At 35.1% G+C, this 22,859-nt stretch overlaps 3 protein-coding genes across 4 annotated transcripts; 2 read left to right on the forward strand and 1 right to left on the reverse strand.

Moving 5' to 3' along the window:
- Positions 1-36: 36 nt before the first annotated feature.
- LOC130947639 (anthranilate synthase alpha subunit 1, chloroplastic-like) lies at positions 37-3,663 on the reverse strand. The gene is made up of 11 exons (XM_057876347.1): positions 3,383-3,663; positions 3,079-3,266; positions 2,783-2,990; positions 2,443-2,594; positions 2,016-2,131; positions 1,649-1,895; positions 1,510-1,566; positions 1,171-1,323; positions 930-1,010; positions 682-768; positions 37-575 (listed from the first exon to the last, which is right to left on the reverse strand). The coding sequence occupies exons 1-11, from the start codon at positions 3,522-3,524 to the stop codon at positions 174-176; spliced, it is 1,833 nt and encodes a 610-aa protein (XP_057732330.1). The 5' UTR covers positions 3,525-3,663; the 3' UTR covers positions 37-173.
- Positions 3,664-3,876: 213 nt separating this feature from the next.
- Positions 3,877-8,464, forward strand: LOC130947640 (dihydroorotate dehydrogenase (quinone), mitochondrial). Its single transcript, XM_057876348.1, has 11 exons — positions 3,877-4,407; positions 4,793-4,875; positions 5,147-5,470; positions 5,685-5,940; positions 6,788-6,868; positions 6,959-7,066; positions 7,139-7,168; positions 7,261-7,398; positions 7,693-7,730; positions 7,873-7,972; positions 8,059-8,464. The coding sequence occupies exons 1-11, from the start codon at positions 4,267-4,269 to the stop codon at positions 8,131-8,133; spliced, it is 1,374 nt and encodes a 457-aa protein (XP_057732331.1). The 5' UTR covers positions 3,877-4,266; the 3' UTR covers positions 8,134-8,464.
- Positions 8,465-12,259: 3,795 nt separating this feature from the next.
- LOC130947580 (myosin-1) lies at positions 12,260-21,696 on the forward strand. Of its 2 annotated transcripts, none has more exons than XM_057876282.1 (24): positions 12,260-12,628; positions 13,422-13,805; positions 14,011-14,112; positions 14,245-14,388; positions 14,482-14,632; positions 14,746-14,773; positions 15,101-15,266; positions 15,373-15,436; positions 15,576-15,589; positions 15,680-15,764; positions 16,283-16,386; positions 16,519-16,657; positions 17,162-17,280; positions 17,487-17,639; positions 17,739-17,828; positions 18,250-18,327; positions 18,626-18,784; positions 19,125-19,331; positions 19,489-19,694; positions 19,826-19,961; positions 20,061-20,190; positions 20,279-20,425; positions 20,629-20,696; positions 20,811-21,696. In XM_057876282.1, the coding sequence occupies exons 2-24, from the start codon at positions 13,422-13,424 to the stop codon at positions 21,468-21,470; spliced, it is 3,534 nt and encodes a 1,177-aa protein (XP_057732265.1). In that variant the 5' UTR covers positions 12,260-12,628; the 3' UTR covers positions 21,471-21,696. The 2 variants fall into 2 exon arrangements, with proteins under 2 accessions (XP_057732265.1, XP_057732264.1); XM_057876281.1 differs by having other exon boundaries at positions 12,261-12,628; positions 13,417-13,805.
- Positions 21,697-22,859: the final 1,163 nt, after the last annotated feature.

Raw genomic sequence — 22,859 nt, forward strand, 5'->3', positions numbered from 1 at the left:
TCCACTTCTATCCTCTTGCCCTAAAACGAGGGGCAATACCTTAAGACTACAAATCACATTTTTCCTCTTTCGTCTACATTCCAAGACAATATAACAAAATAAGATTCTTCAATGATGAAATCCCATCGTTTGCTCCCACATGATGCAGGGATTCATTGTCAATTCCCATAAAACTATTCTTTATCTACAAATGCAGATTCTGCAAGATCAATGGCACGGGCAAGGGCAGCAGCTTTGTTCTCGCACTCCCTTTGCTCATCAGCCGGATCGCTGTCGGCCACAATTCCTGCTCCTGCCTGAAGATGGGCAATCCATTTTCTGCGGTTGTTGTTCTCGCACTTCCTTTGCTTATCGGCCGGATCGCTGTCGGCCACAATTCCTGCTCCTGCCTGAAGATGGGCTGTGACATCCTTGTCCGAGTACATTGTGTCAAAACGGGTGTTGGTAGGGAAAACTATGGTCCTCAGAGCAAGGGCAATATCCATATCACCGGCAAAAGATATGCCTCCAAACCCCCCGCTATATGGCCCTCGTCTTCTTACTTCCAACTGATCAATCAACTCCATGGCTTTCACCTGTTTTCCAGCATATACAATGACATGGACAACTACTTAGGGCCCCCAAACAAGTCAAATATTTGATTGCACTATTGACTTGGTGAGAATCAAGACCCTACATTACCTTTGGTGCTCCGCTAACTGTACCAACAGGTAAAGCGGCACGCAATGCATCCCAGCATGTTGAATCATCTAGTAACTCCCCAGTGACCTGCAAAGATAAATACAGTTTCCATCATTTGAGACAAGTTTCTTCAGTTCAAACAGATCAGGCTGGAGAAACTGGATTTTTGAAAAACTAAATCAAATAAACTAAAACAAAGGGAAACTAGCTCATTAGCTCCCATATATATGAATCCACAAAGACCTTACCGTTGAGCTAATGTGCATGACATGGGAATAACGCTCAATGTTCATGCACTTTTCAACTTTAACTGAACCAGGTTTTGAGACCTGCATAATCAATCTTGTATAAACCACAAAGCTAGAACAATAGAAGAAACTATTGACACGGGGATGCACAATTTATTAAAAAGCATTAGGTTCATATTCTAGTAATAATATATTTAATGTGAAATTTGAAGACACCAGTCCAGAATAAAGAAGTATAAACCTTTCCAACATCATTTCTCCCCAAATCCACTAGCATTATGTGCTCTGCACGTTGCTTTTCATCAAGCAGAAGTTCCTCCTCCAACTTCATATCTTCTTCTGGTGTTTTCCCCCTTCTAGCAGTCCCGGCAAGGGGACGATTGGTAATTTTTTTCTGCAAACAGAATATGAAATGCCTATTAATAAAGTTCATGGCATTACCAATAGTTAAGTAAAATGAGAGCAATTTAAAAAGGTCAACAATCCCATTAATTATATCATAGAATTAAATTATTTATGTTCCGAGTATGAAAATTAAAAGATGATGCTATGTATTTGATTAATTGTTACAGAATGCTACCTTCTTTACTCGTGTAAGAATTTCTGGACTTGAAGCTACCAAAATACTTCCTCTGGCCTGTTAACAGTAAATGATTAAATAACCTAACCTTTGAAGGTGACTAACTTATAAATAATTATGTCGAGGGAAATTGACAAGCCTGTAAATAAGTCATATATGGACTAGGATTAACAATCCTCAGTGCTCTGTAGACTTCAAATGGGTCGGCAAAAGTTGGCCGTTCGAATCGTTGACTCAGTACAATTTGAAAAATATCACCAGACAGTATGTGTTCTTTAGCCTGCAAAACTGCTTCCTTGTATTTCTCACTTGTCATGTTTGATATCTCCAGTTTGGGACCAAAGAGACGAGTGTGTAGCTTTATTTTACCTGCAGGCAGCCTTGGGCTGATATTGATAATGATAAATGTAGATGCTCAAATCAAACAACCAAATTCTGTCACCAATTTATCCTTAACTTGAACTATTAAGCCAAGAAGATCAACAGGATAAGAATAGATTGCTCACGTAATTATATCATGCACCCTAGATACTAGAGTTTCCAGTCGCTCCCTTCCATCATTGAGGGCTTCCTCAGCAGAAGAATATCGGTCCAACCGAACCCAATGAATCACGTATGCTTTCTGAGTAGAATATAGTCAAATAAATATATTGAAATTATTCTCCAAATGGTTCTAATGAACCTAACTTGTTTGAATCTAATTACAAGATTCAGTACATCGTGCTACAAGCTTTAGTATGTTATCTCATTTGTTCAGGTCAAATGGGCAGCCTCTTGTAAAACATTCATAAAAAAGAGATAGTAAGAAAAACGTCACCCAACTGTCCTCTGATCAGTATTGCTGCTAGCATGAAAGGTAAATATAAAATCATACAATGAAGCAAGAATTCTGTGAAATAAGACTTGTACAACACACGGTAAATATCACAGTACCTTCTCAACATGATCAAACACAATAACATTATCATAAAGTCCCAGATGAACATCAGGGAGGCCTCTGTCATCCATTGGAGCAGAAGAAAAGGGTAGTTTCTTCTTTTCTACATAGCGCATTGTATCATAAGAGAAATAACCCACCCAACCACCTAGAGAAAAGAAAAATGGCACACAGTAAACTAAAAGTATACCAGGGATATTTTTTTATGTCACTGATGATCTCATTCATTTTTATCTTGAGTGTATGCCAAATGCATGAAGTAGTGTACTTCAGAACATGACAAGCAGACCTACAAACATATAAATATAATTATGAGTGAGAGTTTGATTCACCTACCACAAAATGCTTCTGGAAGTTCATCAATGAGTTGGGGTGTCCACTTCGCCATGATTCTGCGAGGAAGGAGCATAGGATCCTCCATGATTTCAGGATCCTCCACGATTTCCTCGGTCAGGCGTCCATCCTCATGGTGTATGATTTTAACCATGTTCTCTTTGGCCACAATCTCCATACATGGCTGAGCTCCCACAACACTGTACCTCCCCTAACACAAAATCACAAAGTTTAGAAAGAACATGACTCAATAGAATTAGACCAAAACAAAGGGTTATTTATTTATTGTGTTCACTCACAATGTTTGAAACACTGAAGCCAGGCTCCACAGACTCAAAGAGAAAGCTTGGAGCATCCCTCTCGTCCTCCTTCACCAGGCACCGGTACGCAAGAACCGGCGTCAGGTGATCGGAAAATATGCATCGGTAAAGTGGTATTATCTCGTTCCCCAACTTCGAAGCCTCTATGAATTTCGCTGCATTGTCCACTGAACAGAACAGCAACCAGTGCCACAAAAAATAAAAAAGAAATCAAAACTAAGAGAAGATTGATAAAATTCGATAAAAAATTGTAATGCGAAAGAGAGTGAAGAGTGGGAATCACCTAGAGGAAGAGATTGAGCAGTGCATCTGAGAGTCACACGACGGAGGCGCAGCTTAGACCCAGATCTGGAACCGGAGAAGAAGCTTCCATTGGAAGACGGAGTGGGACGAGCTAAGGTGGTTGAAATAGCTAGGGCTTCCATCGGAATTAGAAGCTCAGAACCACAGAGAGAGAGAGAGAGAGAGAGAGAGAGAGAGAGAAGAAGAAAAAGAAGAAGAAGAAGCAGTTTCTTCAGTTGTCAAGTTTTAACGGTCATTTCCACTTATTCTGCTGATGCGGCGGGGAATAGCGGCGTCGCCTATTTCAGCTCATTAACGTTACCTCGGGTCAGGTTGAGTTGGTCTGGGCTGGGCTATCGTTTTGATTTTTTGGGCTGTGTTTTTCTAAACTATTTTCATGGGCTCATCAACCCAGTGGTCTGGCCCAAATGTTTTTATGACCTATTCTACTATTATCAAAACGAGGTCGTTTGATTAGAAGAAAGGTGCTTTTCGCCTTCCTTTTGTGGTTGAAGTGTTGAAGTTGAACCCAGAGGTTTTAGTTCTGCGTCTTGTAACACACCGCCTCCCATCGAGCCGGCAATTACGCCGCCGAATACCGCTTCGCCGCCGCATTCCATTCCCAGGGTTGAAAGTATTGCAGCTACTCTCTCCCGAAATCCACACTTCTCAACCTTCTTCGTAGTATTGCTCTGGGAAGCACGAGAGGTTCCATATTATTTCTCTTGTGCTTTCTCACTTACCCTTTTTCGATTTGGAAGTTTTTCGAAGCGGAAAGGTTGAAACTTTGGGAATCTCTCGCTGTTTCTGCTTAGCTTTTTTCGTGGATTCTGCTTCTGGACATAGCGTTAAAGTTACGGTTTCTGTGAATTCTTCTTCAAACTCATGGCAGCATGGTCTTCTAGAAAGTTACTGAGAGAGATTTTGCTCAGAAGGGTTGCTTCGAATCCTCCACTTCCTCGTTTCAGATGCTTCTCTACTTCCGCACCGGAAAGTGCTCCTAAGATTAGTCACCATTCCAAGAAAGTATGCATTTGCTTCCTTCTTGTATGCGCACGTGTGCATATATGTTCGGTTACGTTGTCTTTGCATAAGTGCATTGTCTTGTTGCTATGCTGCCTTGCATTTTCATCGTAAAGAATAACTTATGCGATAGAAATTATGTTGGAAGGTGCCTGATTCGCTTTCCATGCTGCAATAAGCAGTGTGCATGTTGTTGGGGGTGAGCTCACATGTTAGTAAATTAGTGCAAAAATATTTGTGGGGAAAACGAGCAATTTGTTTATTTTGTGATTGAGTTCGTAGTAACATATATTTTATTATTATTATTATTTGTATCAGCATTTAATTATACATTATACTATGTTGACATATGAGGTCATTTACTTACAGTGATTACTTTGAATAACAGGGAAGGTTGTTGACAGGTGCCACCATAGGCATAGTTATAGCTGGTGGAGCTTATGTGAGTACTGTGGATGAAGCTACTTTCTGGTACTTCATTTGGGAGTTTGACTGCTGTATGCATTTTATTTTGCATCTTTAATCAGCATCTGGTATTAATATGTTGTATTGCATTTTTTTAAGGAAATAAACTGTCTATGCTTTAAACAATTCTTATCAGCTGGGAATGTGTTCTGCATTCTTTCTTATACGAAGTGTAAAGGCTTTTCTCTAGATATAGGTTTCTGATAATGCACGATTTGGTATTGAATTGTATAATTCCTACATGAACAATGATGATCCAGATTTATCTTCTTTGCAGTGGATGGTTATTCTCAGCAACAAAACTTGTGAATCCTTTTTTTGCTTTGTTGGACGCGGAGTTTGCACACACACTAGCTGTTTCAGCTGCAGCTCGTGGTTGGGTTCCAAGAGAGAAGAGGGTTGACCCTCCAATCATAGGGCTAGAGGTTTGGGGAAGGAAATTCTCCAACCCTGTAGGTCTTGCTGCAGGCTTTGATAAAAATGCTGAGGCTGTGGATGGATTACTTGGTATGGGATTTGGCTTTGTGGAGGTTGGCTCCGTTACTCCTGTCCCACAGGATGGTAATCCGAAGCCTCGAATTTTTAGGTTGCGACAGGAAGGGTAAGAGTTCGTAATTTTTTTTTCTTTCCTCTGCTGCAGATGAATAAGTTATATAGGATTTATTTTTTCTTTGTTTAATTTTTCTAGTCTCTTTAGAATGTAGAAGAAATTTGTGGTCGTTCAAGATTTAGAAGTTTTACTTTTCAGATGATGGATTTTTGGATTGTTTGTTAATTATCTATGTTTCTCTAATAATGGTAATTTAAATGTGCAGTGCTATTATAAATAGATGTGGCTTTAATAGTCAAGGAATTGTTGCTGTTGCAAAGCGCCTGGGTGCTCAGCATGGTAAGAGGAAGTTAGATGAAACTTCATCTAGTTCACGTACATCCAATAATGATGTCAAACATGGTGGGAAAGCTGGCCCTGGTATTCTTGGTGTCAATCTTGGAAAGAACAAGACAAGTGAAGATGCTGCAGCAGACTATGTTCAAGGGGTTCATACACTGTCCCAGTATGCTGATTACTTGGTAAGCATTCTTTTTCTTATATGCCTAAAGAAAAGAAAGATTTAAACCTTAAATGACACGATCCCATCTCCATTCGATTGAGTGCTGATTATATGTATACATACACTTCTTTAATTCCTAAAATATATACTTGGTAACTTAGTTTGTGCAGTTTGATAAGTGCAGTCTATGTAATTAGAAGTTTAGTTAGTATCTATTCTTGTTTGTTGGGTTGACATGAATCTGCGCAATTTTACTTTTTTTTTTTAATCTTATTTATAAAAATAAAATTATTGCTATCCTGCACTTTGCATATTGTGATCATGTCTGAAGTGTGGGCACACACCTACTAACTATAGAGTTACAATAAACTTTGATAGTGTCTGGTGCAACATGACAATAGCTTCATGTGTCCAGAGAAAGCCTTATGAGCTTTGGTTAATATCTCTCACACTTTGAAATTCCCATGCATTCAAATATTCAATTTGACTGCCTGGACCATAAGATTATGTTTTTGAGCTTCTCTTTGATGCTATACACATGGTTGTTTCAAGCATGTTTTCATCTTAATAACTTCTTATAAAGGATGAATATTTATCAATTCAACCATTGAATTATCACTATATATTGGAGATCAATAAAAGTATGATCAAATTATTCTCTTTACACACATCAATAAAGATATAATGCATAAATGGGTCGCTGGAAAAAAAAATTCGATAGCAAGTTATTTAGTGGTTTAACATTTGTTTAACTTACTCCAGCGTACATATTTGTACATATGAATGTGCATCCAAATGGTATATTGCAAACTGTTGAGACGAAAGCCTTGTAACGTCTACTGTTTAATGATATAATCCTTTCCTAGGTGATTAATGTTTCGTCACCCAATACTCCTGGCTTGCGCATGCTTCAAGGAAGAAAGCAATTGAAGGATCTTGTGAAGAAGGTAGAAACTAAAATGTGATGGTTTCTTGTTCTGTTTCTTGTCTTGCATAATTGTGAGATTGATTCTGGCCAATTTTCCTTTCTTGTGAAGATACAAGCTGCTCGTGATGAAATGCAATGGGGAGATGAGGGTCCACCTCCGTTGCTGGTAAAAATTGCTCCAGATTTGTCAAAGGACGACCTTGAAGACATTGCTGCAGTATGTCTGAATATTAATTTATTCTCCTATCTTCATCATATGCTGTATTAACGGCTAATACTTTGGTTACAGGTTGCTGTGGCTCTTAACTTGGATGGACTGGTATGTCTATACACTTTGGTACTGTCAATTGTCAAACTTGAGAACGATGCAATCTTAAGTTGTGCTTAGTTTCATTTGTTTATTGTGTCAAGATTATATCAAATACAACCATTTCAAGACCAGATACTGTCAGTAGCAATCCATTAGCTTCAGAAGCTGGTGGGTTGAGTGGGAAGCCTCTTTTTGATCTCTCTACCAATATCTTGAAGCAGATGTATATGTTGACACGGGTATGCTTTTTTTTTTTGCGTTGTGATTTGTAAACAGAACTACAATAATAGTTGGTTTAGAGCACCAAGTCCTATATCTCCAGTTCATTCTAGCATCCCTAAGGATGGTTCCTCTAATATAAAAATCTCACATGTTATGCATTGATTTTGACCAATTTATTAAGTTGGTGGAGCTAATTATATAGGATTCAGGAGCATCTAATCAGTTGTTGTGATCTGTCATTTTTACATGACAAGATCCATTCTCTTGGCATCAGTTTTCATTAATAATTGTCAATTTTTAATGCAAATCAGGGCAAGATTCCTTTGATTGGCTGTGGGGGCATTAGCAGGTAAAACTGCACGTTTCTCCTCTACTTCATGTGTATAGTTTGGTTTCTAGCTACCTACCTACCTGTTATAAGTATTCTTTTTATGATTTAAAATTGGACATAAATTATACAATAATTTCTCATAAGTTTTGGTATCGATTAGTGGTGAGGATGCATACAAGAAAATAAGATCTGGAGCAACTCTTGTTCAGCTATATACCGCTTTCGCTTATGGGGGACCTGCACTTATTCCACAAATAAAGGTATTAAAAGTTGCACATGTTCAATATTGTGGTTGGTTGAAGGCCCTAATTCACCAAAATTCTCATTCTTACTTGATTGGTTTTAGGCTGAGTTAGCTGAATGCTTGGAAAGAGATGGTTTCAAGTCCATTCTTGAAGCAGTTGGTGCAGACTGCAGGTGACTTGCTATCCACGTCTAAAGTTGTATCAATGTTCCTTTTCTTTTTCGACAATACCAAAGATGCAAAATCAATTTGCATTTTCTCCTCCCTCTTTTTGCATTACACATGATGCTAAATTATTATGCATTGTTATTTTATTGGGTCTGGCAGTTTGTGTGCACATGTTGTGACCTGTAAAAGCAAGGGTTGTGAGATAATTCGGGAAAAATAATATTTAATTTTCGGCTATTTATTGTTTCACAATAAACCGCCAAATGGCAACCCTCCATAATATGCCTTTTTTATATTTTCTGATAATATATAACATGCATGTGTTCATGTATGACATCCATATGAGACACTAGATCAGATCAAAATCTCTACAACTTAGAAAGAAAAGGTCTTAGACAAACTCCAATGAAATGAACTCTAAGAATCCTTTTTCAGAAAAGGCGTATATTCCAGGAATTAATTAATTTGTATGTATTCAATGATGAAGATATTTGTTACATTTACAAACTTTTTAACTCTTTTTTAGCTGATTCTCTCTTTCCTATGGTTAGATAGAATATGAGATTCAAATTAATTGGACACATCCTCTTAGCTCGGTGAATAATAAAGAGCGAGTTGAAAAAAGGCACTTCTAATCAAACAAATCATATTGGATATTTTTGTCTTTTGTCTATTAAAAAAAATTAAGGTTATGAATATATTCATTGTAGAACAAAGTTTCATTTAAGTATTTGTCGATTGTTGTAATATTCGAATTCTAGATATTTATTTAAGTGAATAAGTAAGTTAATTATTTGACTAACTCAAATTGGTTAAATACAAATGTTATAGACAATTCAAGGTAGGTCAGAAGGGGTTCTAGCCCAGCCCAATTATCCAAATTAGGGTTTGGGATTGGGAATAGGACATGAGAAGGGGACAACATAATTGCAGAACACCTTAATTTGCCGGCCCTTTTCTTAAAGTTTTGGAGACTCAATCAGGTGGTGAGTCCTCACCCTTCCCAACTTTTGCTACCTACCTTCGTGCCATTGATCAGATCCAAATCCGACAGTGCCAATTCTAAACAGGTTCATGCAACTTTTACTCCCTTCACCACTACCTCAATCCTTGGAAGAACAAATTTCTATTTATAAAAATTGTCAAATGGTACATATATATTGCAAATATATATATAGATCCACATCTAAAAAATAGATAAGTATTTCTTATGTTAAAATATAAACTGAAAAAGAAAACATAATATTGGATGATAAAAATATTAAATATTAAAAACAGAGACAATTATAAATTTCTTGGATTTTTAAATTTATACAAATATGTTGTCACACAGTCAATACCTTTTCTATTTGTAAAGTTCAATCCAATCATTCAAACATTATATTACTGTCACAACAAAGCAACCCTCAACCCTCATCTTTCTTACCCTTATGTCAACTTTCACCTTTTTCTTACGTCTCCCCTCACATGTCCCTTCCCTTCAGTAGTCACCTACAGTTTTTGACAGCATCTGTTATAAGGCTTTTCTTTTAGAAATCTGTTCCAAGGTTAATGAAATATATTTCAAGGAATTAAATTCTAAGGAATATTATGTTCGAGAATATTATAGTTAAGTATTAAAAAAGAATTTGTTTATTAGTATTACAAATAATTAGTAATTGTTTTTAATATTTTCAATAATAAATTAGAATACGTTTGTTTTATTGTATATATTTTTGAGAATATATTTTAAATTTTCAAAATAATTTCAATACCGAAAAAAAGAAGAGCTTTTTTCATAAGAAACATAATAATTGAGGATATGTTTTAATTTTTTATTTCTTTGACATAGGAATATCAAATACTATTTTTTTATATAGAAATAAAATTTTATATTTTGGAAAAAAAATCCTCATGAAGGAATTAGATTGTAAAACTTCGAACAATCATGTAAATAATATATTTGTATGAAGACAAAAAAAAAAAAAAAGTTTCATTGAATCAAAATGTCGACTTAAACAAAATTTAAGTACTTTTATCAATAATAATTGAAGTAGATATTTTGATTTTGGTTGATTGATTGATTCTCGTCTGTGGATTAGGATGGTAAGTTCAAGCAGTTTTTATTTATGAAAGACATTGTCATATTTATTGATAGCACAAAGAAAGTGGAATTAGTGGATTGCATTTCAAAATCAAATAAGTGTTCAAATCAATTAGGTACCAATTGAGCTTCACTCTCTTTCATTCTTCTCTGACACTGAAAAAAAAGTTGCAAGGTCTTGATTCTTTTGTTAATCTTTAAAAAGCTATTTTGAAAGCTACATTATATGCTACGTTTCTGCTTTTGTTATTGTATTATCACCCTTCAAGTGTATACTTTTGATTAATTTAGTAGTTAATGTAGATTTTTCGTTGTACTAGAGAGTCATAATTGTCTTGCGAAGAATAAGTCCTTCATGTTTGACTTATTACTATTACTAACAAATTTGCATTAAAAATTCATTTGAGTTATGTACACAGATACGTAGCTATTTCAACTACACTACACTCGCACAGTAACGTAACGTTCAATGTACAATTTTTGCATTGTTTGACTTATTTTGAGAATTAAACTCCATTAGAATATTGTTTTAGAACGATAAAAGATAAGATTAATAATAATATTTACAATTTCTGTCTTATATTTAGTATACCATAAAATAAAATAATATTTTAAGGAATTATCTAAAATCAATATGGTGTGGGTATAAATGTGAGGTTCTGACTTTTTTAGGTGAAGGTGAATGTTTCGACTTGTTCATTAAAGGACTAAAAAATGTCTTTAAGAACGATAGCAATTGGCTAAATACTTAAGTTTAAAAGAATTTTAGACAATTTTAAGTTGATTAAAAATTAAAGAAATATTTAAATTAAATAAAATATTTATAGAAGTAAGATGATAACTTATCCATTACTTCTTAAAGTCCTTTAATTTATAATAGTGGATAGTTATTTTTTCATTATTGGACTGTCAGACCATAACTTTATCTTTTGGGTTATAACATGATGAAATAGAAAGACAATTGTTTTTTCATATCTTTATCTTATTAATTTTATATTTATATTCTAAAATGATATACAAACGGAAATAAAAAATAGATACTAAATTAAATTTCTCTCGCATTATTACGAAATATGAATTAGGTTGTTGAAAATCAAAATTAATCTGTATATGCAAATTTTTTAAATACACATTTTCCTAAATGGTATAAAATAAAAGAGAAAGAAGAAATTTTTACATGATTTATCGTACAAGCTATTAGTAGTAATCTAATTACTTAATTGATATATATATTTTGGATATATTTGATATTTGATAGCAAAAGCGCAGTTGTATCATGTATGTTGTTTTGGCAGCAAGCAACATAGTGGGTATCCCTACCTTATGGAAAAATGTTAATGATGTGAGACTCAACAACTAACGAATTATTGGTTCAATTTTGACATAGAAGAAACTCTACGACGCCATTTATTGATATTGATTAATTAAATTAAGAAAATGATATTATTTGTTAATTTTCCAACATCCAATTGATTACGTAGGCACTGAATGGTGAATGGAACACCGTCAAGTGACAACCATGTTTAAATTCCCAAAATCACCAGCAATAGTTGCCAGAAGTCGCAACATGGTGAGGGGTAGTTTCGTCAACAGAGCAAACACTTGGCTCCAACAAAACGGTGTGGCAGAATTTTCTTTTCAAATTCGGTTGGCAAAGAAAAACGCGGAACGCAAAAAAATTTAAAATTTAAAATTTCAAAAATTTATGTAACCGGACAACAATTGAAATGGTCAGGACCTCAGGCCAGCTTATGGTCCAAAATTAGACACAAAATAAATACACAGAATATGGTCAGAGAATAAAACATGCTAAAATCAAAATCTACTTCTTAGTTCTAGTAACATTAACAATGTCTCGTCACAATTAATTTGCTGAAATAAATATTCAATTAATTTTAGAGTGCTACATAATATTTTTTAAATGTTTTAGATTTATCAGCAGATATAGAAATATTTACGAATAATAAAATAATGTTTTTATATTATATTGGATTTAAATTATAAAATATTGTTAAAAACTTAAAATTAGAACTAATCTCCCTCGTTGAGTTATTATTACTTTAAGCATGGAGGATTGAAAAAAAGCAAAAAGAGAAAAAAAGCTGCTTCTTTCATACCACAAATCACACTTCACAAAGACATAAACTCTTTTGATTTTGGATTTGGATGCTTCCTTCTATTTTCCTTAGCATCCAAACATTCCCTTCTTCATCCTCTGAACGCATTTAGTTCAGATTCTTCTTCGTCTTCTTCTTTACTGAGTTACCGAGTTCTGACTCGTTCAATGCTCAACCACAAGACTTGTTCAACCTCGGCGACGTTCTGCAAGATCTTAGCTTAATCCTTCTTCGATAACATTACGGAGCGATTCTTCACTTGTTTTCGGACTTCGATCGTAGCTTCATCTTACTCTTCTCTGAGGTAAGTGGATCTGCTTTGGAAAACTAAAACTCAAAATAATTCGTTGATTATGTGCTTTTGATTCTTCGTTTTGAGCTTCTTCAGCTTGATTACACGATAATGAGCAGGAACGGATGATTAATGTTTGTAGCGTTATCTTGATTTTTTTCGGTTTTTGAATTCTACTCGAGGAATTTCAACTTTGCTGATACCTCTGTGTGTTCTAGTTCTCTGTTTGAAATTTTCAATGCTTGTGGAGTTTACTTTCTTAGAGATGGATGTTGAAGTAGAACTAAAGATCTGTTTCTGTGAATGTTGCAGCATTCTCCTTTTTTTTTTCTTTTTAATTTCATAAGAGGGGAAAAAAGCGTGAATAGTGAAGGTATTTTTTCAAAGGTGAATGAATTTGACGGAACAGATCGAGAATGTTTAGGTTCCATTACCGCAAAAGATGGTGTATGCTTAAGGGAATAAGGGTCCTTACTCTTAGGTTAGGCTAAGTGGGGTTGTGCCTGTTGTGTGAGGTTCATGAATCGTGTTTTGTTGAATTTTACAGCTTGGAATGAGGTTCTACGTGTCATTGAACACTTTAAGCCTGGAGCACTAGACAGTAGAGTCTGTATCTTAAGCTATGGTCCCCTCCATTATATGCTTATCTGATTAAGTCATTCTATGGGGCCTTCTCCTAAAGTTTGAGAGGTCCATTTGTTTAAAAAGTTAACTCCTTTCTTTTTGAAATAATATCTCTCTTTTTGCCAATTGCAATTGCTTATGGTAACCTTTATTGGTTGTGAATGAACTCTTTAAAGGGAAGATGTCTAGAACATCCAGTGTCCCACCTGCCTTCCAATCTATCAAGTCATTGCCTCCCGACTTCAAAGTTGCCAATAATCTGAATGGTGGTTTTTCAAGCAAGAATGGAGATGTTAGATTGAGAAGCGGTGATCCAGTTCGATCAAGTAGTCCTGCAAATGGTGCACTAGTAGTGGAGGTTTCTAAGGAAGTTCACGACTGTGCTAGCAACATGGATGTTTTCGATGAGGATTCGCCTTATAGTGGACAGGTTAGGTTGTTAGAAGAAGACAGGCCATCAAATGGGGATGAAGACTCAGAATCTGTTCCTTTGCCCCTCTCCTCAAATTCTACATCCTCTAGAGAAAGCAGGTGGTGTGATACAACTCCTTATGCTTCAAAGAAGGTACTTCTGGATTCAAATTTTAATTTCACTCTGCTTCTAGGCTTTGAAATCAGTTTATGATAACTGTGATGCAATTATTTAGTTGGATAACTGATGTAATTATTGAGTTCAAGAGATTGAGTTTTTCTGTTCTCATTATTAGTAAGACATGGATAGTTTAGAATTTTCTATTTCTTTCCCTTACTTCTGAAGTTCGTTATTTCAGAAGGTTCAGTGTTGGCTTCAACTTTCAAATGGGAATTGGGAGCTGGTGAAGATAATAACATCTTCTGGAACTGAGTCTGTTGTTTCACTGCCTGATGGGAAAGTAAGATATGATCTAGAATTACGACAGTACACAGTGATGTTTGTTCCATCTAGCTGGACTCAGTGAGCAACTGGGAAATGCTCTTTTTTGGTCTGATTAACTAACTTCAATATTTAACCTTTTTAATCATAGGTTTTAAAGGTACACGATGAAAGCTTAGTATCAGCAAACCCTGATATTCTTGATGGAGTGGATGACCTCATGCAACTTAGTTATTTAAACGAACCTTCGGTTTTATACAACTTACAATATAGATACAACCAGAATATGATCTATGTAAGTCTTTATATTGCTGATTTTTTCCCCTCATCAATTTGCTTCCTTATCATAAGTCATAACAGCTTTATGGACATATCTTGTACAATTCAGACAAAAGCAGGGCCTGTTTTGGTTGCCATAAATCCCTTCAAGAAAGTTCCTCTGTATGGTAATGATTATATTGAAGCCTACAAGCGTAAAAGAATTGAAGGTCCTCATGTGTATGCCATTACTGACACAGCCATCAGAGAAATGATACGGGGTAACCTTTTCTTTCTTATCTTTTACATGTATGCATGAAGTTTTCAAATTTATGACCACTTACACCTTTTATTTGAGCAAATCCTTACTCTGGCTCTTTCTTCTCTTCTCCAGATGAAGTAAATCAATCTATAATTATAAGGTCAGTCTTCTTTTATGAATTCTAATTTTATGAGCAAGTTATCATTATTGGTTCAATCTAAGTTTAATCTTCTTGTTACTTGTGCAAGTAATGCTTGAATATTGTTTTAAGTCTTAAACAAGATTAAAAGGGTCGCACAGTGACTCCATGCTTATACTGCTCTAGAAAAGTATTAGTTAGGGATAAGCTTCTCATTGCTGAAGTCTTGATACATTGGCTGAAGGAAGATACTTCAACATTCTGCATGAACTTGGATTTCTTAAATATTGTGCCCCTTAACACATTTGAATTAGGACCAATAATAATTCTTATCATCTACATATTCAGTGGCGAGAGTGGAGCAGGGAAGACTGAGACAGCAAAGATAGCAATGCAGTACTTAGCTGCCCTTGGTGGTGGAAGTGGAATAGAGTATGAGATATTGAAGACTAATCCAATACTAGAAGCCTTTGGTAATGGAAAAACATTGAGAAATGACAACTCAAGTCGTTTTGTAAGATTCCTCATTAATCATAGCAGTTCTTTCAGTATGTCGTTCTTGAGACTTTTGATCTCATTTGATGCTAAATTATTTCTTAATTCGGTTGACTTTGTCACAGGGGAAGCTCATTGAGATTCACTTCAGTGAAACTGGAAAAATATGTGGTGCTAATATCCAAACATGTAAGTCGACTACTTAATTGTGACTGAAGCTACATTTCTTTACTTCCATTATAAGTTTTTAACAAAGAGTTGAAAATGTTTGCATCTATGTGCTGACTGTTAATCTGTGGTGCTCTTGGCATGATCATACCATAAACAGTTCTTCTGGAAAAGGTAATGATGCATTTTTCTGAGCTAGTTTTCTGTCTCAATTTCTGTTCATACTACATCAAGACACCTTAAATTTATTTGATATTTGAACAGTCTAGAGTTGTCCAATGCAATGAAGGTGAAAGGTCCTATCATATATTTTATCAGCTATGTGCTGGGGCGCCACCATCTCTAAGGGGTAATTGACTAATTGGCTTTTCTATCTTTCTTAGCTAACATATTTGCTGCATATTATGTATAGTTATTCATTCTCTGTTATGTAGGCCTTTTTATTTGAGGATAACCATGAAAACTATATGATTTCTTTATTCTGAGTTTCTTGGTCACCATTTATTCTCACAGTAATTATCCATGTTTGGACAGTATTTTGAGATCCATTTTCACCTATGTCTAGGACTCTAGGCTGATCTAGAATTGATTCTCAAGTGATACCTGTTTTTCCTGATTTTCTTTGATGAATAAAGTTGTTTTGATGTTTGATGCATGCAATTGTCTTCTTCCCTTTTTTTCCTACGGAAATCCATTATGTAAGCCCAATGAGCATGTAGTTCTTCTTTAGTGTTTTATTGATGGGGATATTTTATGTAGTGTTTAATTTATGGTAGTTTAAGCTTTTTGTACTTGTTTGTGTCTTCTAGTTAACCAAATAAGTGCTGTGTTATTATTTATTTTCTGATATTTGATGTTATGACTCAGAGAAGCTAAATCTAAGAAGTGCTGAAGACTACAAATATCTTAGGCAGAGCAATTGTTACTCAATTGTTGGTGTTAATGATGCAGAAGAATTTCGCATAGTCATGGTATGCATTTCCATTGTTTATGGAGTATATGCTTCCATATAGTTTTTTTTCCTTCTGCTTTCACTGATGGATTGCATTTGAAACTATTGCTTGACATGCAGAGTACTTACTCATGCTGTTACTGATTTCCAGGAAGCACTGGATGTTGTCCATATTAGCAAAGAAGACCAGGAGAGTGTATTTGCAATGCTTGCTGCGGTATTATGGTTAGGAAATGTATCGTTTACAGTGATTGATAATGAAAATCATGTTCAAGCTGTTGAAGATGAGGGTAAGAAATTTCCAGATGTCTACAGATTGAATTTACTAGATAAAATGTTTTCTGCGCGATAGGTTTCAGATTATAAAAGCATATCTGTTTGGCTATCTTTTATAATATGTGAACACTTTTGGAAGATCCTCTCTTCTGCGAAAGCATTGAAATTAGCATGAGAAAATTAACCTAAATCTACAAGTTACATTACTGCATTTCCTCACTGTGAATGTCCCTGGATTTAAAAAACTTTCCTTTTTACTTTTGTATTTTTTTTCTTTTTTTTTTTTGGGGGGGGGGGGGGGGGTTAAAGAGGTTTTCTCTTAAATCTTTATTGGTGCACTTATGATGGAAACTTGGAAGAATATGACAGAAATTCAACTCGAATAATTTTCATTTTGTATAATTGTAAGATGCATACGGGCATGGGTTTCGACCATATCAATATTTCGTTTGCTTTCCTGTGTTATACATTAATCAATATCTTACTTGAAGATTAATTTTGTTTCCTCCTTTTTGAAGGGCTGTTCAGCGTTGCCAAGTTGATTGGCTGTGACATTGAAGATCTCAAGTTTACATTAACAACTCGCAAAATGAAAGTTGGCAACGATAATATTGTCCAAAAGTTGAAACTTTCTCAGGTAGTATAAGTACTGTGTTGACATTAACCTTTATTTGTAACTATTGAAAATATCAATTTCATGTGAGGCAAAATCTTCTGATTATGAATGTGTTTGTATTTCTGAATGAGTATATGCCAATTTTTGTCAATCAGCATTAATATTCCTGCATAAATTGGCAACATTGTATTAAGCTTGTCTTAAATGTAACATGTTTTATGGTGTAGGCTATTGATGCGAGAGATGCTTTGGCAAAGTCAATATATTCCTGTTTGTTTGATTGGATAGTTGAACAAATAAACAAATCTCTTGCTGTTGGTAAAAGACGCACAGGCAGATCAATAAGTATTCTAGATATCTATGGCTTTGAATCATTCAATGTATGATTATACCTTCCTTTCCTCTCCTCTTCTCTCTCTCTATTTGGTAATTATCCTGTTTGAAATGTTCTCCGTTCATGTTGTGTATTTTATATGCAGAGGAACAGTTTTGAGCAGTTCTGCATAAATTATGCTAATGAGAGATTACAGCAACACTTCAATCGTCATTTGTTTAAGTTAGAACAAGAGGTACGCGTCACATAGAAATGACTGCTAAACAAAACCACAATGGATAATGATGTTTTCATATCAATTCTAAATTAAAAAACAAAACCATTCTGGGGTCCTAGGTCATCTTGATTTCTCCTTGATTTTGTTACTTTAGATTTTTGGTCTTCTCTACTGGATTTTGCTTTGGGTCTTTTCCCTTATTTTAGTCCAATAGTCCTATATTGAATCATCTTTGATTGTCTTATTGGTATTACTTTCGAAGCAGTGGGGACTTATTTCCTACTATTTTTTAAGTTATAATATTGAATCACTTAAAAGTATTTTATTAAACCTTGTATATATATATATATATAAGAACAAGGAAAATAAAAAAGGAAAAAAAAAAACTGTTGCTCACCTCTCGTAGTTGAAATAAAAATTGTTTGCAACCTTGTTTCAGGAATATATACAAGATGGGATTGATTGGGCTAAAGTTGAATTTGAAGATAACCAAGATTGCCTTAATCTTTTTGAAAAGGTATATATCTTCCTTGCCCATTTTTTCTCTGTAATATTCTGTAGTGTTTGATATTCATATTATGCAGGATAAGATTGAATTATGCTAAATCCTAATAAAAGTGAGCAAATCTATTGGACAAAGCAGGGCTTCCTTAATAATAACGATTAAGAAAGTAATCTGTATTGTTTTGACAGCAATAGTCTGCCTGTCTCTGTGTGTGTGTGTTCTGGATGAAATTTGGTGTTGCTAATATATTTCTATTCTTTGTTGTGGAAATCTGCCATGTCTGATTAGAAAACTCCTTGTTTGTGTATAGAAACCATTGGGCTTACTATCCCTGTTGGACGAAGAGTCCACATTCCCAAATGGCACAGATTTAACATTTGCCAACAAGCTTAAGCAACATTTGAATTCTAATTCTTGCTTCAAAGGAGAACGAGACAAGGCCTTTACCGTATGTCATTATGCAGGGGAGGTATTAATCTGTTCATATTCATTTAATTTTACATTAGTTCTATGTTGTATAAAGTGCTTGTGTATTTCCTTAATCTGAATATGTTGATGAGATTTTGAATGGAATTTGCAACTGCATGCAATTTGATATTCTACTGTGTTTTTGTATTATGATGCTATTTGATGGATTATACATTTATGCTAGTAGTTATTAACCATAAATTTTTATTGAATCTTTCATATTTAATAAATTTTAAACTCTGACATACTATACTTTTTCTTATAAGCCGAGAGGTTTGCTTGTTGGTTAAAGTTTCACATCCTACCTGACTGTTTGATAATGTCACCTGTTTTTCCCTCAGGTAATTTATGATACAACTGGATTCCTGGAGAAGAACAGAGACTTGTTGCACTTGGATTCCATCCAACTTCTCTCCTCAAGTACATGTCATCTTCCTCAGAAATTTGCGACCCAAATGCTTACTCAGACTGAGAAGCCTGCAGTTGGTCCCTTACACAAGTCAGGTGGAGCAGATTCCCAAAAGCTAAGTGTTGCCACAAAATTCAAGGTACAGAACATTAATGATGTTCTCCAAAACAAAACTTATGATGGCATGATGAAATTTAAACTATGCATTAGCACCTTAAATTTTCAGTTTCTTTTTTTAGGTTAAGATATTTATCTTGCTTCAATCAAACTTACAAACTCTTTCTGTTGGCATCCAGGGACAACTATTCCAACTGATGCAACGATTAGAGAGCACTACACCACATTTTATCCGCTGCATTAAACCTAATAACCTCCAATCACCTGGATTATACGAGCAAGGCCTCGTACTGCAGCAGCTGAGATGTTGTGGGGTCCTGGAAGTAGTTCGAATATCTAGATCAGGCTTTCCCACTAGAATGTCCCACCAAAAGTTTGCCAGAAGGTATATAGAGAAAGACATCTTTTAATTAACATCTGCCCCCTTCCCAAATCTCACCCCACACCCCCTTACCCATAGGATGATTTTTGCATGATTCTAACCCGTATCTTGTTGACTTGGGAATGGTGTATCAGATATGGTTTTCTTCTCCTTGAAAATGTTGCATCTCAAGATCCACTTAGTGTTTCTGTTGCAATTCTTCATCAGTTTAACATTTTGCCAGAAATGTATCAAGTTGGTTACACAAAACTATTTTTCAGAACAGGACAGGTAAAGAGATGTCTACACTCTACATGAGTTTTTAAACTTCATTTAATCTTCATCTTTGAACTGGTTACTAATACTATGCTTCTTTGACCACTATTGCAGGTTGGGGTGCTTGAAGATACTAGAAATCGTACGCTCCATGGAATTTTGCGTGTGCAAAGTTGCTTCAGGGGTTACCAAGCTCGTTTGTACCGCAAAAATCTTTGGAGATCAATCACTACTCTTCAATCATGTATTTCCTTTTTCCCCTCCTAATATTTTCAGCATTTCATATTCCTTGAGGCTTATAACAGATGGAGACATTCTTACTGTTCATGCAGTTATTAGGGGAGAGAAAAGCAGAAAGGAATATGCAGCTTCAGTGCACAGACATAGAGCTGCTGTGGTTATACAAAAGAAGACAAAAACAATATTGGCGAGAAACAGATTGAAGACTACCATTGATGCTGCAGTTGTCATACAATCATGTAAGTACACGTATGTTGCTAGGATGTTGAAAGTGGTGCTTGTAAAATCTCACCACCACCAAATATTTTCAAAACTCATGAAATCAAATATTTAAGTTTGCAAAGCAGCAATGTACATGAGTTACATAGTTAGCAGACATTTTGTACGAGTTTGCTTATTAAAAAATTATGTGTACGAGTTTTAATTTTGCTATATTTTATAGTTATCCGTGGTTGGTTAGTCAGAAGATGCTCAGGGGATCTAAGTTTACTGAAATCTGGAGGCACAAAGGTATTTTCTCTTCTAATTTTAGGAACTATATTGCAAAATGATGCTATCATGGAATTTTATTGTGAAATCTTACTTTGTGAATTATGATACTTACAATGATGAATTCCAAAACAGACTAATGAGTCAGATGAGGTTCTGGTGAAGTCATCTTTCCTAGCTGAATTACAACGCCGGGTACTTAAAGCTGAAGCTGCCCTCAGAGAGAAAGAAGAGGAAAATGACATCCTACAACAACGTCTTCAACAGTATGATAACAGATGGTCTGAATATGAATTGAAGATGAAATCCATGGAGGAAGTGTGGCAGAAACAAATGAGATCCCTACAATCTAGCCTATCCATTGCAAAGAAGAGTCTTGCTATGGATGATTCTGAAAGGAATTCAGATGCATCTGTTAATGCAAGTGATGACAGGGATTATAGCTGGGATATGGGAGGTAATCATAGGCGCCAAGAAAGCACTGGAACAAGATCAATGAGTGCTGGTTTAAGTGTTATAAGCCGGTTGGCCGAAGAATTCGAGCAAAGGAGTCAAGTGTTTGGTGATGATGCAAAGTTCTTGGTTGAAGTAAAATCTGGCCAAGTTGAAGCCAGTTTGAACCCAGACAAAGAACTTAGGAGATTAAAGCAGATGTTTGAAGCTTGGAAGAAGGACTATGGAGCAAGACTGAGGGAAACAAAGGTCATTTTGAATAAGCTTGGAACTGAAGATGGGTCAATTGAGAAAGCCAAGAAGAAATGGTGGGGAAGAAGGAATAGCACAAGGATGAGTTGATTTATTTTTCTTCTAAATATATATAATATAATCTGAAAGTGAGGAAAATACAATAGGAAAGATAAAATAGGTGTAATTGGGTTGGCTGTTGCTACTTGCTAGCCACCTTTCTTATTTATCAAAAATTTCGGCATACATACAAGCTTGTGAGTTGTGATTTGTGTATATCATTCCCTCTCCTTTTTGGTATGTCAATTGCATCTATATCGAATTTTCTTTTGTTGTAGCTTAAATATTGGTGGTAATGCTAGAACGTGAGAAGGGAGTTGAATTAAGTTGATTTCAGAAAATAAGTTTTTAGCATTTTTTTGCGGAAGCAGGTTATCCAGGAGATTTTTTTGCTTTTTGTTTCTGAAACTAGAACAGAATAGAGTAAGGAAGAAGAAAATGAGACAAGCATGTATTTTGGTTCGGTTTTTTTTGTGTCATGAAACTTACATCTAGTTTCTACCACAATTATAGTGGAATTTTTACTATAATCAAATTGATTATATACACCAATACCAATAAATTACAACATAATCTATCTAGTATGAAATTCTAAACTTTTACCTAAGCATAGTTACCACCAAGTGTTGTTTCAATTTGACGAAGGAGAATTCATCGGTTCAATTAGCTACCAAGTGTTATCTCAACTTGACAAGAGGAATTAATCCTAGTTTATCAAATAACAAATACACAAAAATTTTCTTTGGCTTTTTCAATGCATCTCTAGTCTCTTTTTCTCTCATGGCTTTTTCAATTTTTTCCTCACTTAATATGCCTTTTTTTTCAATTATAGAAAGATGAACATTAGATAGTCATAATACCGAAATTTCAAATGAAGCACAAAATTGAAAGAAATTGTTTTAGCTCAAAAGTATGAAATGATGCTCAAGTGTCACTCTATTTTCCTTGTCTTTAAATGTTGATGTGAGGCCAGCTTTGTCGGGTGAGTCCCTCCCTTCAAATTGCTTCATTACCTCTTTATTTTTCTTGCTCATTCTGCCCGTTGCTGCTGCTGTCTTCCTTGGCATCATGGCATGTAATGCTTTTTCATTTTACTCCGCTACCTTTGTTGTCCAAGGAGCTGCTCCACTATCTCTACTGTTCTTGCATGTTTTTACTCTACCAACTTTTGAATTTTGATCCTCTGCTATCTTTGTTTTCTCTCATTCCTTATAATAATGCCAAATGTCTCACTTCTTTTTTTTTTTTTCTTTTCTTTCTCTTAGCAAATACAGATCTTTCTTTCTTTGTGTGTTTGGTTCTAATTTGTCTTTATAAGCGTTAGAATGAAGCCTTAATTTTGTGTATTGGAAGTTTGCTAAAATGACATGAGTTTTTTTTTTTTTGGTCAAATGGATTAGACAACCCCTAATCCTAGGCATTACTCATGTATTACACACC

The sequence above is a fragment of the Arachis stenosperma genome, chromosome 9 (assembly GCF_014773155.1).
Source record: "Arachis stenosperma cultivar V10309 chromosome 9, arast.V10309.gnm1.PFL2, whole genome shotgun sequence".
Classification (NCBI taxonomy): Eukaryota; Viridiplantae; Streptophyta; class Magnoliopsida; order Fabales; family Fabaceae; genus Arachis; species Arachis stenosperma.